General features: G+C 40.1%; 1 protein-coding gene across 9 annotated transcripts in view; it reads left to right on the top strand.

Moving 5' to 3' along the window:
• NDRG2 (NDRG family member 2) overlaps positions 1–17102 on the top strand; it is a 40940-nt gene extending 23838 nt beyond the window's left edge. For 8 of the 9 annotated variants that reach the window (XM_026684233.2, XM_087946645.1, XM_087946649.1 and 5 more), the window contains 9 exons: positions 3079–3165; positions 4615–4671; positions 5608–5711; positions 7677–7721; positions 10503–10554; positions 11076–11123; positions 11604–11639; positions 13250–13301; positions 15015–17102. In XM_026684233.2, the coding sequence (XP_026540018.1) occupies positions 3079–3165; positions 4615–4671; positions 5608–5711; positions 7677–7721; positions 10503–10554; positions 11076–11123; positions 11604–11639; positions 13250–13301; positions 15015–15175 (642 nt within the window). In that variant the 3' untranslated portion in view covers positions 15176–17102. Of the gene's footprint in view, positions 1–3078; positions 3166–4614; positions 4672–5607; positions 5712–7676; positions 7722–10502; positions 10555–11075; positions 11124–11603; positions 11640–13249; positions 13302–13913; positions 13948–15014 lie in introns of all 9 variants that reach the window. The other variant, XM_087946650.1, reaches the window with a different exon arrangement.
• The last annotated feature ends 248 nt before the right edge of the window (positions 17103–17350 follow it).

Raw genomic sequence — 17350 nt, 5'->3', positions numbered from 1 at the left:
CATAGTGGGGAAGAGAGTAGAAGTAAATGATCTAGTTGAAGGATTTTCCCTATCAAAACCAAAAAACAGAAAAAAAGTAGTGCTGTATCATGGATGCTTCATCTTCTGCCTATCTCAAGTCTCAAGTTGCTTCTGTTAACTGATAATAACATATCTTCTGCTAAACATCTGTATCATTTTGAGGCTTAAGGAAGTTTGATTATCACAGACCACCATCCTTGGTAGACTTGGTATTTTCCTTTTTCCATCTCCTTTAATACATTTTTTAAAAATTTGCTTAGTTGTTTTCTGTGATGCCCCAAATCATAGTAACTAAAGCCACCTGTTCTAAACTGGCAATCTCGCTGCATCCTGTGTGGTTGCATTCTACTGTATGTACTGTACTGTAACTGCTATACACTTTCTGTGAAGTAAACTAATAGTGCTTTCCTTTGTCCATATTGAATCTTCACTTGATCTGTTTCAATAAGGAATCCCACATGGTCCCATGACAGTGAAAAAGTATTTCCATTTTCCCCTGTTGTTTTTAATATAGTTGTTTTTTGGGATGGCACAATGGCTCAGTAGTTAAGACATTGGACTTCTTGACTGGAAAGCCAACAGCCCAGGTTTGAAAAGTGAACATTGTGCAGTGGGATAACTGCCTATCTTTGTGTAGCTCCTGCCCATCTACCGTGTTTCTCCAACAATACGGCCTCCACCAATAGGAAGGCCCAGCATGTTTTTGGGGCATAAAATCAAATTAAGCCCCTCCCCCCAAATTTAGGCCTATCTTAAAATATGCAAAATAAGGGGAAGGGCGGAGACTTCGTTAGGGCGCCCGGGCAGGAATTCCCTCGCCACCAGCCGCTCCTAACGGGCGATCATGGCGAAGCGCGGGAGCTCCTACTCCCACCAAACACCTTTGCTGCAGACACCTTTGGCACCCGTCGCTGTTGCTTTCCCTTCTGCCCATTCCGCCGCCACGTTTGGAGCTGGTGCTTCCGTGTTTGGAGTGCCGCCGCCATTTGGAGCTCCAAATGCGGAAGTGGCAGCTCCAAACATGACGGCGGGCGATCTTTTATTTTGGAAGCAGCCTAGAGACGCTGGGAAGAGGCGCAGATGCTGCCTTGTAGTCCCCAAACCAACTGGCGTGCGCCGCCTTTAGTTATGTGCGCTCCACTCTCTGGGCATCTCCGTGTGATCGTGACCCTGTCCTTTCCACCTGGCACCCTTGCTGCTTTCTGGCTCTTTAGCGACCGGCCGCGTTTGGAACATGTTCACGTTTGGAGTTGGTTTGGGGACTACAAGGCAGCATCTGCGCCTCTCCCGGGCGTGTCTCTAGGCTGCTTCCGAGCTACGGGACGCTCTCCGTTGCCTACCGCCCCTTCTTCCTTGGGCTCCCTGCCGTGGGGTACACCCACTTCCTCCTGCAAATTACGCCGCAACTCTTCTCTCCCTTTCCTCTTGCTCCAAAAAGATTGCCATCGTATCCCGCCGATTCGGGCTTCCAGCCACGTTGTGATCCACTAGTGAGGCTGTCATCTCGGATGGAGGCATCGCAGTCTCCCTCTCTTGCTCGCTCTGAACTTCGCGGACCAAAATAAAAAGATCGCCCGCCGTCATGTTTGGAGCTGCCACTTCCACGCTTGGAGCTCCAAATGGCGGCGGCACTCCAAACACGGAAGCACCAGCTCCAAACGTGGCGGCGGAATGGGCAGAAGGGAAAGCAACAGCGGCGGGTGCCAAAGGTGTCTGCAGCAAAGGTGGGAGTAGGAGCTCTCTGCGCTTCGCCATGATCACCCGTTAGGAGCGGCTGTTGGCGAGGATGCAAGGGGAATTAAGTCACCCCGAAAAGATGGCCTAGCCGTTTTTTCGGGCTCAAAAAAAATAAGGCCCGCCTTATTATGTGAGAAACACGGTAGCAGTTTGAAAGCATGAACATGCTAGTAGATAAATAGGTACCACTTCAGTGAGGAGGAAACAGCGTTCTGTGATGTCATGCTATGAACACAGAAATGTCTTCGGACAGCACTCGGTCAACAGCCTTGAAACAGAGATGAACAACTACCCCCTATAGTCACTAAAGACTAGCACAGTAAAATCCACAGGAACTCCTTTCTTTTCCTTTTTTCCTTTTTGTTGTTTTTAATTTGGTAAAACTCTACTATTCTCTGCCAGTTGTCTCCCCATTGTCTCCCTCACATCCAACTAAAAGTCCCCAACACCCTAGCCCAGGAATATATTGATAAGTCATTCAAATATTTTGAATTATTATTCCCAGTGTCCTGCTGATGGAAGTTAGGATTTCAAACCATTGGAACATACAAAACTATATAACTATCAAGTGCCAGGGAGAACAGGAGATTCAGGCAATTCAAATGAGTATAAACATTTATTACACGCATAATCTCTCTACAAGAATCTGACCAACTGACCATTAAGGGAAATGCAGGAAAGATAAGAGAAGCATTCAAGACTGGCCTGGACTTAGATCTCTTATGAGCAAACAAGGACTCGTGTCTTATGATGTGCTTGAACCCTCCCTTGGGCTCGGGCTAATCATCTACAATAAACCAGCTTTAACCTTGGAATATGAAAAATGTATTTTACATCACTAGTCATTCTAGTGACTTTTCTTATATTATGTTTTCCCTGATCAGTAGATAAATCTCATGATAATAATCCAAATTTAGTGGTACTGTGTTAGTTCTTTGTTGTCCACTTTGTTGGGCTTTGGTATTTATTATATGTAACCAAGATCTAGTGGCTTTAATATTTTCAATAAATGTGGTTAGTATATGGTGTCAATTCAGGCCATTTGGTGAGCTTGTGGTTCAATACAGAAAGTGGATTGATTCAGTAATGAGGTTAAGCATGTTATGTGAATACAGCCAGTATACATTGAAGTTTGGACATGGATATGGACCATGCAAACATTGTACATCTCTTTCTATAGCCTACTTCTACTGTATATTTTGGGCAGGTCTGAAAATATGTATAATGAATGTGATGAATTATCCTAAAGTATGCTTGAGCTGTGTCATTGCAGTTAAATCATGATTATGGTTATTTCTAAGTGTTCTTATTTTCCCACAGCTCTCCCATGCAGACACTGTGGAGGGGTTGGTTCTGATAAACATTGACCCCAATGCCAAGGGCTGGATGGATTGGGCTGCTCATAAGGTAAGATTGAGGAAGATGCTCATAGTTGTGTGCCAACAAACTGTACACAGGACTATAGCAAGTAATTAAAATGACCATCAGTGTTTGATTAAAGCAATGAGGGGCAACCTTCTTGCTATTTATAGAAATAGCACTTTCTTGCTATTTTTCATTTATTCTGTAAGATTTAATTATTTTATCCAGGATCTGGAACAACTATACTTCTGTCTGTCACACTTTTGCTAAAATTGTGTTAACAATACCACATGTTGGCCATATAGCTTCAAGAGAAGATCAGCAATTGCTTGTGTGCATGTGTCAGTCCACTGCTGGGATTTAGAGACTAAAATAGTTTATTGTTTTCACATAGGTATATATTGATAGGGGGATGGACTATTTGGCATAGTTCATCAAGTGATAGGAAACTCCCAATTCTTCCAGTTTTTAAGTTAAGCCATTTAAATGCTCATCTCTGACTCTCTACAACAGTTTCTTGAGAATGGACAATGAATGGAACAGTTCCTACTTACTTTCTCTGGCCATTGTTAGTTGATTTAAGTACACTCAAACAAAGTTGACACATTTCTCATACATACTTCGTTATTTCTTAAAACTAAAGTTAATGCATTTAGCTTCCAAAAAGCAAATCATTTAACATCTAGGAAAATTAACTAAATATTATTCTGATATTGTTTCCCAACTTTTGGGGATATAGAACAAAAAAAAAGATTAGAAAGTATAGAAGTGGAAAAAAGTATCTAAAGGACAGCTTCTTTATTGCAGGGATTTTAAACGTAATTCAAAGATACAACAAAATACAGTTTGTATACATGCAAAAGCACCTTTTTCTGTGGTACATTGCATACTGGCAGAATCAACCTTTAAATCATTATTGAAGGAAGATGGGTGGCATATAAATTAAACAAAAAAAAATCTCTAGGCTTGAGCACTGTTTAAGCTATGGAGGCATAAGCCAATGACTTTAGTTTTAAGACTCTAGTTTTCCTGTTGTACACATAGTCCTTAACTTATAACAGCTCATTTAGTGACCGTTCAAAGTTACAACAGCACTAAAAAGTGACTTATGACACTTTTCACACTTATGACCATTGCCTGTGGTCATGTGATTTTGATTCAGATGCTTGACAACTGATTCACATTTATGACAATTGCAGTGTTGTGGAATCATATGATCCCCTTTTGCAATTTTCTGACAAGCAAAGTCAATGGGGAAATTAGATTCATTTAACAACTGTGTTACTAATTTAACAACTGCAGTTATTCACTTAACAGATGCAGCAAGAAAAGTCATAAAATGGTACAAAATTCACCTAAAAATTCCTCACTTAGCAACATAAATTTTGGGGTCAATTGTGGCTGTAAGTTGAGGACTACCTGTACAAATATCAGTTTTGCCCTTTCAAAATAATGTTCTGTTTGTCCTCTAATCATATTCTGTTTTTTCTTAAGCTTACTGGCCTCACCTCCTCCATTTCTGAGATGATCCTAGGACATCTCTTCAGCCAGGTATGCATGACCAGTAGGAGCAGTGGTGGGATTCAGCCAGTTCGCACCAGTTCGGGAAAATTGTTAACTTTCTGAGCAGTCTGGTGAACTGGTTGTTGGAAGAAATCATTAGGGCAGAGAACCGGCTGTTAAATTATTTGAATCCCACCACTGAGTAGGAGAATAAAGAAATGATGGATGGTACATAAAAAATCAGAATAAGATAGTTAGTCTCGCTTCACTTCCAGCTCCCTGGTAATACTAGGACAGGCTTTTTAAGATGCATGTATTGAACTGTATTACATTACATCAAAAGTTAATATATAAGAGACTGCTGGTTACTTTCTATTCCAGCTATGCTAGGCAATTGGAATGATTCTTGGAGAACAATTGATATTATAGTGAAAAAATAAATAAAAATAGGCAACAAGAAAATAATTCCTCTTTTTTGAAAGCAAGCTAGAACTATTTACTTTAGAACAGTGTTTTTCAATTGTGGCAAGATGTGTAGACTTCAATTCCATGCTGGCTGGGGAATTCTGAGAGTTGAAATCCATACATCCTAAAGTTGCCAAGACTGAGAAACATTGCTTTAGAAGTTTAGGGTTTTTATTATTATTATCCTCATTCCTCATTCTATTTGTAATATTTATTTTCCGGGGGAAATGGCATTGATTTGGAGTTATATGACTAATCATAATTACAGTTGGATTGAGAGAAAATGATAGAAGAAACCTGGGTCTATTTCAGTGCCTTTAACATCAATTGGAGGTGCAGAAGTCAACAGACATACATTTTCTTAGCATCGAGGGCAGAAAATCCCTTGCCAAAGGAGATGGATGTTAAGCCACAAGTAACAGAGGCTGGTTAAAAACTTGGCAGCCTTAGAGATTAGATAAATTTAATGGAGTAATGGTGAGATTAAGTTACAGGAGTAACACTCCTCTTCTTCCACAGGAGGAACTTTCCAAGAACACTGAGATGGTGCAACAACAACGGGATATCCTGAGTCATGCTACAAATTTACCCAACATTCAACTCTACTGGAGTAGTTACAACAGGTTGTGGGGACAGGGAGGACAGGGCAAGGCTGAGTCTAGGTTAAGCTCTCAGCGGCTGCCAGAATAGTCCTATGTGTAGAAAACAAACTAGGACACAATGGGGAGAAGGATGTCCAAGCAAAAGGAACCAGTCTAAACATAAACTTTTCAAACACTTTCCTCTTGGTTGCTAGCGTATGGGGGTCAGTACTTGAGAAGAGATACTTCACCTATTCACAATCTGCATCTAAAGTAGCCATCACAGACCCATAAGTATTTCGTATAGGCCTAAGAAAGCCTCCTACTTCAAATGAAGCTGAGCCTGGATGGGTTTTTCCAAAACTTACAAGATTCTATAATTATTTAATTAATTGACTTTTCCAGATCTGTTTCAGGAGTTCCTTCATAATTTACAGCTTAGGAATTGCCATTCTAATGGGCAATTTTCATATGACTCAATCATAAATTTAGTCTCTGCTCTCTTTACAACCTTGGAAAAACTAGGCCCTGGGGATTTGAGCATTGTATTGAAATGCCATAATATAAATCAGTGAATTAATTATTAAACTTGAAAGGAAGATGACTTAAGTATTTATATTTAATTTTGATCTTGTGGAAGCCATCCCATATAATATTAGTTTAAAAATTGTAAACGTTTTATCATTAATGATAACAATACAGAATAGTTCAGTTTTTCAAACTGTGGCAATTCTACAATGTATGAACTTCAACTCTCAAAGCACCAGAATGCTGACTAATAAGAGTTGAAATCTTCATATTTTAAAGTTGCCAAATTTGAAAAATACTGAAATAGATAAATCACTGGACATAGTATTATATATTTGATATGTATTAGGATTCTAAAGGTGCTTTCCTGGAGCTATCAGACTTGTCTGCAAAAATCCACACAAACGCTAAAAGGCAGCAAAGATATTCAGAAGGCATATTCTGTGCTGCCATCTAGTTGTTACCATGATACTTGCAATCCAAATCTGATAGACCTGTTTTCTCCACATGAAAAGAAAATATTAAAAACTCTACCAAATTTGTGACACTAGAAACATTCACTCTAAAGGCTGGAGGTTTCATTTATCAAATTAGGTTAGTTTCTAAATCTTGTGGTTGCAATTATGTAAACAACACCAACAAAAATATTAGAAATGATCAGGGAAAGCAAGTAGAAAGCCAGGTTATGAGATATTTGGGTGTGCTCATAGCAGATGACTTCAAAATGAACAGTGTGGCCAGACAGCTGTGAAGGCAAACAAAATTCTGGGATGCTTAACTGGACAGATCACCAGCTGGAAAAAAGATATTCCAATCCCACTATATAGGACTTTAGTCAGACCCCATTTGGAATAATATGTCCAGTTCTAGACATAATTTAAATATATATATTGACAAGATTGAGCAAGTCCAGAAATGGGCACGAGGTCTGAAGGACAAAACATCAAGAAAGATGGGAGGAACTGAATATGTACAGCTTGGAAAACGGAAGGAAAAGGGGTATGACTGAAACTTTTAAATGTATTAATAAGGTTCTAGAAGACAGTATTTTCAATATTAAGCAAAAAATCAAGAATATAGGAGCATAACCTCAAACTGACAGGAGGGAATGTTAAAAGTATTACTTCACAGAAAGAAGCGCAAGCTTGGAATGAACTTCCAGCATAGGTGTAGTGGGTCAATCATCAGTAAGTGAGTTTAAACATGCTTGGGATAAACACATGTCCATCATCCCACAAAAATTTAAAAAATATAAAAATAACAATTAAAAAATAATAAATTGTTTAAAAAGAAAACGAAAAATCAAATAACCTCAAAGCACAACTTGATGGACCACTAGGTTGTTTTCTGCAATCAGTTTTCTATGTTTCTATATTTGTGGAGAAAATGAGAGAAAGGGACTGGGTAATTGGTGTAAAAAAAAGCTATCCTAAGGAGGCTGAAGTAGTAATTTACGATTCCCTTCCTTTTTCTTCATAGCCGCAGAGATTTGAGCTTGGAACGTGGAGGGGATACCACATTCAAGTGAGTGTCAACCAGTCTTTAACCTTTCTGCATCTTCTAAGCTCATTTATTTGTTCTATGCATGTACCATCTGAAGTTACCACTAACATTTCTGACGGAGTTCGCATGTAATTAAGTTTGAATCCTTAAAAGGGGAAACTTAGCAATGGGGTGACGTTGGACATACTTATCAGTTTGGGATAATTTGGTACTAAAAATCACGGATGAAAAGAAGTTGCCAGCTAATGAAAAATATGGGTTGACCTATCTTTAATATCCTGCAAATGAAACTTCTCACAGTATGGAGATAAAAATGATGCCAGAAAAAGATGTGGTTTAAGGTATTAAAACCTGGCAACTCTTTATACAGTTGTTTGATGTCTAAACACCTATACCCTAGGTTTTAAAATCATTAGGGAGAAAAACTGAAAAAGAACTTTTTAAAAATAAAGCAGTGCCCCCCTCCCCCAATCTGTCCTTCTGCTTTTCATTCTAATTCATTGTACTCTAATTGACTTATGCTTCTCTATTTTTTGCTCCTCATTCTGAAGCCTCAGAGACTTGCTTGCATAATTAATTAATCCAAAATAAAAGATGTCACCATGTGAATAACTTTTAGAAGTGGCAAGAGGGAAACAAAAATCACACTGCTAGCTCAAAGAGTGTAAGGGGACTAAAAAAAGACATGTTGTATGTTAGGTCTAAATATAAGAACTGTGGCGGCTTCTTTTTCTTTTCCATGGGTCCCTGTTTCGAGGCTGGACTGAAAAATTACCATTCTTTGTCTGCTACTGATGTTGCTGCTGTTAAAATCCAAATATTCAGTTTGCCGATGCTATTTCTACCTGTCACCTACTAGCTTTCTGGATAATAAAATGTCTGTATAGACAAAGAAATCCCCAAGGAGTGCTAAAGGAAAGAGACATTTCATTTCTGTTTGTACAGCCCCAAAATCCAGAATTTATATAAACTCAGCAAGACATCTGTTCAGGTGTTCATGCCAGCAACTTTGGTAGAATGCAAAAGAGTCCTTTGATCCATGTGGGACTTGATTCTTCTGCCAAATTCAAGAGGGAGTTGGGCCTCCTGCTTCTATATATTTGCTCTAAGGGAAAATTAATTTTGCTGCTCGTCTTATTATATGTAAGTCCTACACAGAAGAGGCCAAAAGTGGGGTAAGGGAGGAACAGCAAAATACAGTAACTTTTTTCTCTCTGTCAAAGCAACCACAGAAATTCAGCAGCAAACCACTTCAATATACATAAACAAGTCTGCCTCATTTCTCTCTGAATGTGTTTAGAAGGGGGATTTCTAAACAGAGCCCCCTCGCTTGTTCATGTTGGAACTTGGACCTACAGAATGTCTGCCTCAATTTTTCAGAGGCAGTCTCGTGCAAAGAAAGAGCATCTGACTAACATATGATTGATATCCCTGCCAAAAGTCTGCAGCAATTCATAGATGTGTCTTTTGGGGCCACACAAATTGGTTTAAATTAAATTAAGAGAAGTTTGGGGGCTTTTCTTTTCTTTGAGGGTCTTCCAACTGCAAAAGAAAGAACCAATCCTGAGTATATGTTGCTGCGACAGTGTCCCATCTTCTGTTTTCCCAGGTTTCAAGGGGGGTGTTTATTGGATTGTTTGTGTCTTGAGAATTTGTTCTTACAGTAAAACTGTCATTTGAAAATTTGAGATTCTTACAGCAATTGTTTCTTCAGCTATGCTAAACTGGCTGTGCTCACACTACAAATAAAACCAAACCTAATTTACTTATTTATGACTTAAATAAGTCATAAATTTATGAACCCAGATTTGGAGGTTTTAAACCATGGTCTAGCAAATCAAGTTATTGCCTGAACATGGCCAATAAGGAGGGGAGGAGTCAAAGGCTCCCTCCAACAGAAAGGGATGGGGAAATACAAATATGCAATGCACAAGGCACGCTCTTCTTCATCTCTTGTTTATCTTGCCTTATCTCACTTTATATTAACCGCCAATGTTCCCCATCACTCTCCATTCTGGCACAAGAGAAATATTCATCACTAGAAAGAGAGATAAGGAGAAGTAAACAATGGAGGGAGAAAATAATAGATCAGCCTGCTGTTTTCGTGTGTGTGCGCGCGTGCATGCGGGCACGCACCAGTGTGTGTGTGTGTGTGTGTAGGCAGAAAAAGAAAAGGATTCTAGTCTTCAGCACCTACTTTAATTCTTGAACAATAGCAGCCCTGATGATCTGAATAACTCCAGCAAGCCACCTTTAGCCCTTTATAGTCCATAGATTCTGGCTGTGCTGACAAGGCAGGTTTAATTAGGTTACTAGAAAGTGAACTGCAGGATGCATTGGCTTTGCATTGAAATTTTAATTTAGCACGATGTACCAACCTGGCTCTTTTCATTGGTTTCTGAACCAAGGCATTATGTGGTCTAAAAATGGTTAACTCGGTAATCAAGCATCTAGGAATGCTGTTTCTTGACTTCAGTTTTTCTCTTCCTTAATCTCTCCCTTCATATTTTCCTCAATATTAGACCAACTTACCTGGCATTACTTCCAATTCTTTTGACCCATAATTCCCACCAAACAAAAAAAAAATAATAAAGTTTGTTCTTGGGTTTTTTTGTTTTGACATTCTGATTACTTGGTTACATCACCCCGCCCCCATGATTAGGCTGTTTATGCTCTTTTACATAACTTGGAGTCAATCTCTAAATTTGTAGGTCCAAAACGGATTATTGCAAGCAATTTATAGTAATTTGGCCTCCAATTCTAACTTTCTACCATTTTTCTTTTCTCCTGCCCTCTTGCCAGATGTCCTATCATGCTGGTGGTGGGAGACCAGGCTCCGCATGAAGATGCTGTGGTAAGTGATGAAGACTTGTCTTTTTTAAAAGCTTCACAAAATGGTAAGTAGATTCTGACTATTTCCTGCCTCTTTTTTACTTACCTAGAAGCCAAAATGTGTTCTTTCTTACCTTGTGTTTATTTTAGATTCAAGCTATCTACCTTTCTTCCAGTGGTGGGATTCAACAAATTTTACTACCAGTTCTGTGGGCATGGCTTGGTGGGCATGGCTTGGTGGGTGTGGCAGGGGAAGGATACTACAAAATCTCCATTCCCTCCCCACTCCTGGGGGAAGGTTACTGCAAAATCCCATTCCCTCCCCACGCCACTAACCTGCTTTCCAGCTCCGTTCTCCTGTGCAGGGCAACAAAAGAAGAACCAGCCGATCAGCTGGGACTCGGGAGGCAAAGAATAGATGGGGGCAGGGCCAGTCAGAGGTGGTATTTGCCGGTTCTCCAAACTACTCAAAATTTCCACTACCAGTTCTCCAGAACTGGTCAGAACCTGCTGAATACCACCTCTGCTTTATTCTCTTCCCAGGTGGAGTGCAATTCTAAACTGGATCCCACCCAGACCTCTTTCCTCAAGGTAGGCTGTGCATTTCAGATGTATCCAAATACCAACTTGCAAAACTCTTTCCACGATTATGTTGGGCTAACCTGCAGAGTTCCTATCCCTTTAGTTATGCAGGGTGATAAAACTGATGGAAAGAGGTGAGAGCTATGTCTGTTTCAGTTACCATTTTCCCTATTGTGCTACTAACCTTGATCATGCCATCATAGATTATCTTCCTATAATTTTTTGAAAAGCAGAAAGTAAGCAACTACTTTTGAGCTGCCACAAGATGGGCATTCCAAGATCATATGTGGCATCCAAGATCGTATGCTGTTATCCTACAGGGGGACTGCAGACCAAGTCAACAGTCTTGTGTAAACATATCCTATCACACATTTCTCCAACATGAAATAGCTCCCATACCTTTCAATCAGCACCAGATCATCATGTTGGAAAGGTTTATCCTTTTTTAGGTAAGTGTGCTTATTTAGGTTTCTCTTTCTTATCTTGCAGATGGCTGATTCAGGAGGACAACCACAGCTGACACAAGTAAAATATACTAATAAGTTGATACACAGATTCAGAAACAGAATTAGTTTTCCATTTCAAAATATTTTTAAAAGTGTTTTTTCCTTAATATATCATTCTTCCTTCTATTTGAGTATTTCAAAACGTTTTGTGTGATTGCATTTGTCATATGCTTACATATGATTGCAGACTAGTAATAGTCAGTCAGTCCTGTTCTCCATATACCATAGACTGTCTTTGTGCAAATCAACAAAACAAAATACATTGGAGGTCTGTACACAGAAAATTGAATTAAAGTGTGATTATTATCAATGCAGAAACAGTGAATTATAAACTAATCCAAAGAGCTAGTTCATACAGCGCAGTAGGCTGAAATATAGCTGGCTAGTTCTTACCTTAATTTGCAATTTAGTAGACCTTATAATACTTTTTCTGAGAAACTGGAAGAAATCGTAGGTAATTGCTAAGATGTTGTGCATACACACACCAAGTAAAATTTCATTAAACAAGGTTTTTTAGGGAAATAATGTCTCCTCTGCTCTACTCCACCCAAAGTAGTCATGCAAAAATCTGTCTGCAGAGGCGAAAGGGCCCTGTTGAAATGGAGAAGTAGACAAGGAACCTGTAGGCATTTCTGAAAAAGTACTCCATGCCAGTTTGAAAACATCAGACATTTCCACATAACCAACATTGGAGCTGATTGACTTCCAATGAAGTTCTGCAATGTAATTGAAATCACTATGAAGCTAGTGGCTGTATTTCTCCCCTAAAGGAACACTTGCTTTGTGCCCTTTCTCTTGGATCTTGGGTTTCAGATCTTTTATGAGAAAGGTGAGCTGGATAGTTTTGCAACTATCCCTCAGAAGTCCACTTTTAAAAAGCAGAAGAGAAATCCAGAAGTTTGACAGTTTCTTCTAATATTCAGCATTGGATTAACCCTCTTCTAAAGCTCCACGGTCCTAGATTTGTTTTTGCTTTTCTGCTCTTTTGTGGGAAGAGATAGAGATTTTTGTAGCTGTAGAACCTGTATGACATGAGTTTCACTTCTCATTCTTGGCATTTCAAATCAGCAAAGTATATATATATATACACAAAGTATATATATATATATATATATATATATATATATATATATATATATATATATGTATGTATGTATATATGTATATATGTATATATATATGTATATATATATACATATATATACACACACACACACACTTTGTATATATACTGGAGGAGGAATTCTGAGAGTTGAAGTGTGTATATATATATATACACTTCAACTCTCAGAATTCCTCCTCCAGTCATGTTAGCTCAGGAATTCTGGGAGTTGAAGTCCACAAGTCTTAAACTTGTTTTTGAAGTTTGAAGACCCTTGCAATTGATCGTCTCCCATTGTGTGAGGAAATCAGAATTTGTTTCAATGGGTTTCATAAAAAGAAATTTGAAGGGGTTCCATGTCAGATGTTTTTCTAATCTTTGCTGTCCCCTCCCCACAAATATAGTCAATGAGCAGTAATTTGGAAGCAAGGAAGCAAGTAATTGAACCTTTAGGGTTTTTGGCCCCACCCTCTCTTTCCAGATATGCATTTTTTAATGTTTTTCTCTGGTCTTTTTGTATCTTTCAGCCTGGAAAACTGACAGAGGCATTCAAATACTTTGTGCAAGGAATGGGTTATAGTAAGTATTGGATCTGAGAACCTCTGTCCCATTGTCCATCCCCCAAAGTTCATAAGTTATGGGGCTGCAAAACCTTGTGTTTCATCTAGCCAAGAGCAGAGACATTCCTGACAAGGTCCTTTTGTACCCTAGATGGCATTCACAAAGCACACCGAGTTATGGTTTATTTAGATGTAGTTTAATAAATAAACCAGAGTTATTTAAGCTCGCATAACATGTGAGGTTATAAATAATAAATAAATAAATAATGTTGGCGGAGATTATAAATTAAACTAGGAAAAAGAAGACATTGTCACTTGGGACACTACATGGACTCACCATAATTGTACTACTTGATTCCTGGGACTACCCATTTTTTGGCTGGTCCTTGCACCCAAAATGATGCTTCCAGATAATTGGGATTGCTTAGAAGTTCTCATTTTCTCTGAATCCTGCTCCCCCAATTCCCTCTTTCCTTCCCACTTCTACATCTACCTTCTCTCCATGGCTATTTAGAGCTCAGTTAGAGCAATCAGAGTATCAGCTCAGGCCTTGAACATTATGGAACATTCATTCTAAGTACAAGTTCTTGATCAGTTTAGCCTAAGGATATCCTTTCCTGTTTCTCCTCAGTCCCTCATGTACTGGACAAGAAATTGAGTCAGGGGTCAGGTACCTTATATGGTATTTCTCCCTCATCTCCCATAATTCTCTCCTCCAACATGTCTGCTCACCTTTCCTCTGGTTACTTCACTCCCCAATGCACAACCTCCCCTTTCCACTAGAGAACACCGAGTTGTTTGCTGTGGTAGTGGGATAGCAGAAGCAGACATTTTGTTTGGATTTTTGTTGTGTGCCCAAATAGGGATGGTCTTTGATGTGCTATTATACAAGGATTGCCAGCAATCCTGCACTGTGGTTTGATTTCAAAATAAGACCACTCACTTGATTAACCTTTTTATGTCAGTGTACTAATTGTCTGCAAATGATTTGTTGCACTCCATACTTTTAAGGGGCTCTGTTAAATATTGGGGAAGGCAGAAGCTGATGGTATGCAACTTCATTGTTTGGCGCCAAAGCCAGAAAGCCAAGATGTGGATAAGTGCCAACTGTGAAGAAGAGAATGTGCAGGCTGTCAATAGAAAACATTTGAAAATAACTTGCAAGACGTATATGCTTTCTGTCCTAGAAGATTAGAAATTTTCTCCTTCATTTTTCTCTTGTACCAGATAGGCTTCCTTTTCTAGAGTCTAAGCAGTCCTCACTTTTCCTTGTTCTCTAGATCTTAGAGAGCACCCAATTAAGGAATTACATTGGGCCAATTTTAGACCAGGAGTCCCCAAACCCCAAGTCACAGCCCATTACCAGGCCGTGGCCTTTTTGGAACTAGGCCACACAAGTGGCGAGTGATTACTCTCATGTGTGAACTCCATTTGTGCGAGGGGTGGCTAGAGCTGCATGCACTCATGTGCCTATCTGCCACTCACACAGAACCATTCCCTTCCCCCCACCTCCACTGGGCCACCAAGCCAGAAAGGTTGTGGATTGCTGTTTTCAACCATTTAGACCCTGATCATTGCTGGTATCTTCCTTGCTATTTTCCCTTCTTTTCGTACAGATGCCACTTACTCCATCATTGGCTCAATTCAAAATAAGGTCTTGATAATTGCCTTTTATAATATGCAAGAGTTTTATCTAACTTTGCTTCCCTCTCATTTTTTTCTTTCTCCACAGTGGCCTCATCTTGCATGACGCGCCTCTCTCGCTCCCGCACCGCCTCTCTGTCCAGCGCCACCTCCGGGGATGGGAATCGCTCCCGGTCTCGCACCCTGTCCCAGAGCAGCGAGGCAGGAGCCCCACAGCCACCTGCCCCCACCATGGAGGTGTCCTGCTGAGCTCCAGGCCAGGGGATGAGACCGCCTCCCACCTCTGAACAGGACTCCTTCTGCTATCCCACAATGCACTCCGGCCACTGGGCCAGGTGACAATCTCCCCTAACGGTACTAAAAGTCCAAGGAGGCCCAGATGGGATGCAACTTTACTCTTTTTAAAACAAACATTAACTCCCCCAACCTTTAAATCCAGCACATCATATCCACCTTCCTTACCAACCTTGCCTTCCTTTCTCTCATAACTTAAAGCTAGTGTTGTCTGCCTTTGGTATCTATAGTGATCCTCAGTACCTAGGGAGGTATGGATGGAAGACTACACGTTTTCTAAATTATCAGATAATCAATATCTCCTCTGATGTTTCTCTTTGCCCTCTAATTCTCTTGCACATTTAGCTTCCTTGATATAGGAGATTTGGATTATCATTGGGCTTTGGTTTTTCCCCCCCTGTATAATCATAACTAACCCATGTTCCTTCCCCTAAATCTTTAGTGATATATTCTTGGAGTAGCCGGATGGCATCTTATTGCCTTGCTAGCTCTCTTTTGTCCCCTCTGGAGTGTACATAGGAGGAAAATAAAAATAAAAAGCAGGACCTCACAAGTGAGACGCACAAGCCCCAGTAAGGACTTGACTTGCTACTATCATGCTAACCTAATGCTCCCAAACAAGAGTTGTTTTTCCTCTACCCAACTCATTTTTACCCTTGTACTTGTCTGGCTTGGTCTCATCTGTCCTGATTCCATCTATCTAAATGGTCTTTGAAGTTCTGGTTCCTTCCAGGGGCTTAGACCTGGTTTTTTTTCATTTACCTTTTAAAATAAAACTAGATTGTTCATTCCTCTCCCCTCCTCTATGATCTCTCTCTTGGCTTTTATTTTATAGCTTTCCCTCCTGTGCATATACTGTTCCCTGATCAAAGGCTACATTTCCTCTTTTTGGTCTCCCTTCCCTTCCACTTTCATAGATGGTAGCTGCTTTGTGGTGTGCATGCACAGTTCCTGCTAAGATAGCAACTGTTTTCTGTGATTGGGGCATTGGGAGGCTGGGCAAGATTGAAATGGGGGGCACTGGGGAGGGTGGGATTGTTCCTTTTGGGAAATGCTGGGGGCAGTGGGAAGCTTGAGACAGATTGCACTGTTGCAGCGGTGGCAGGCACAAATGACAATAGCCAATGAGTCTATGGTTTCACATAAGGCAGGGGTCTTCAAACTTGACAGCTTTAGGACTTGTGGACTTCAACTCCCAGAACTTCTCCTTCAGTCATGTTAGCTCAGGAGGTCTGGGATTGAAGTCCACAAGTCTTAAACTTGCCAAGTTTGAAGACCCTTGACATAAGGAGATAAAAGGAGGAGACTCCAACTGTTATTGGCTGTGGGGGGGGGGGTTCTTTGCAGCGCTGATTTAGTGGGTTCTGGCTGTTGGCTTTGAGCAGGGCTCCTGTAGTACCATGGAGGAGGAACTCTTGTAATCGGATTCTGACTGTATCAGTTCTTTGAATGTTACCAACTGTATTAAAGACTTACATGCTTAGATGTTGTTTGCCATGTTGATCTCACAAAATAAGGAATGCATGATGTTTTAAGGGGTCAAACTTCTAACTTTGGACCAGCTGTTGAAGTTGGGGGTATCGATATGTAAGGTTTTGAGTGGTATACAGTCTTGAACAGGGTCATAAGCCTCCAGTGGAACCAAAAAGGTATTGGTCCAACTAGAAGATATCTTACTTATTCCCTAACCTGAACAGGCACTGGGAGTTAATTGCTCAGTTGCTTATAAAAGGGGGCATTGTTTGAAAAGGACTCCAGCTGGAGTTTTAACTCCCACATGTAATGGGATCCTTGTATTTGAGAATGTGTGGGCTCTGCTTTATTTTTCCCAGAGCAGTCAATGGTGAATCCCTACTCTTAACAATAAAAATCTCTAGAGGAATCAGTTTTTGCTTCTTTTTTTATGATACTTGTATAGTCCACACATGCAGGCCACAGGCCATAACAGCTTCCATTCAACAGGGAAGATCACAAAAGATTGCTATAAAATATCAAAGAAACAAGGCTCGGTATCAGACCAGCATTGAGTAGCAATAGAAGAGAATATAAGTAGTCCAGGGTTGAACTTTGGAGTCCTTGATGCTCTCTGAGTTGGTTGTTTTCTTGCAGACATTTTGTTACCTGACTAGG

This window comes from Notechis scutatus, chromosome Z (assembly GCF_049901735.1).
Source record: "Notechis scutatus isolate UNSWTSFEM ecotype Mainland chromosome Z, rNotScu1.2, whole genome shotgun sequence".
Taxonomy (NCBI): Eukaryota; Metazoa; Chordata; class Lepidosauria; order Squamata; family Elapidae; genus Notechis; species Notechis scutatus.
This window is presented reverse-complemented; position numbering and strand designations above follow the sequence as displayed.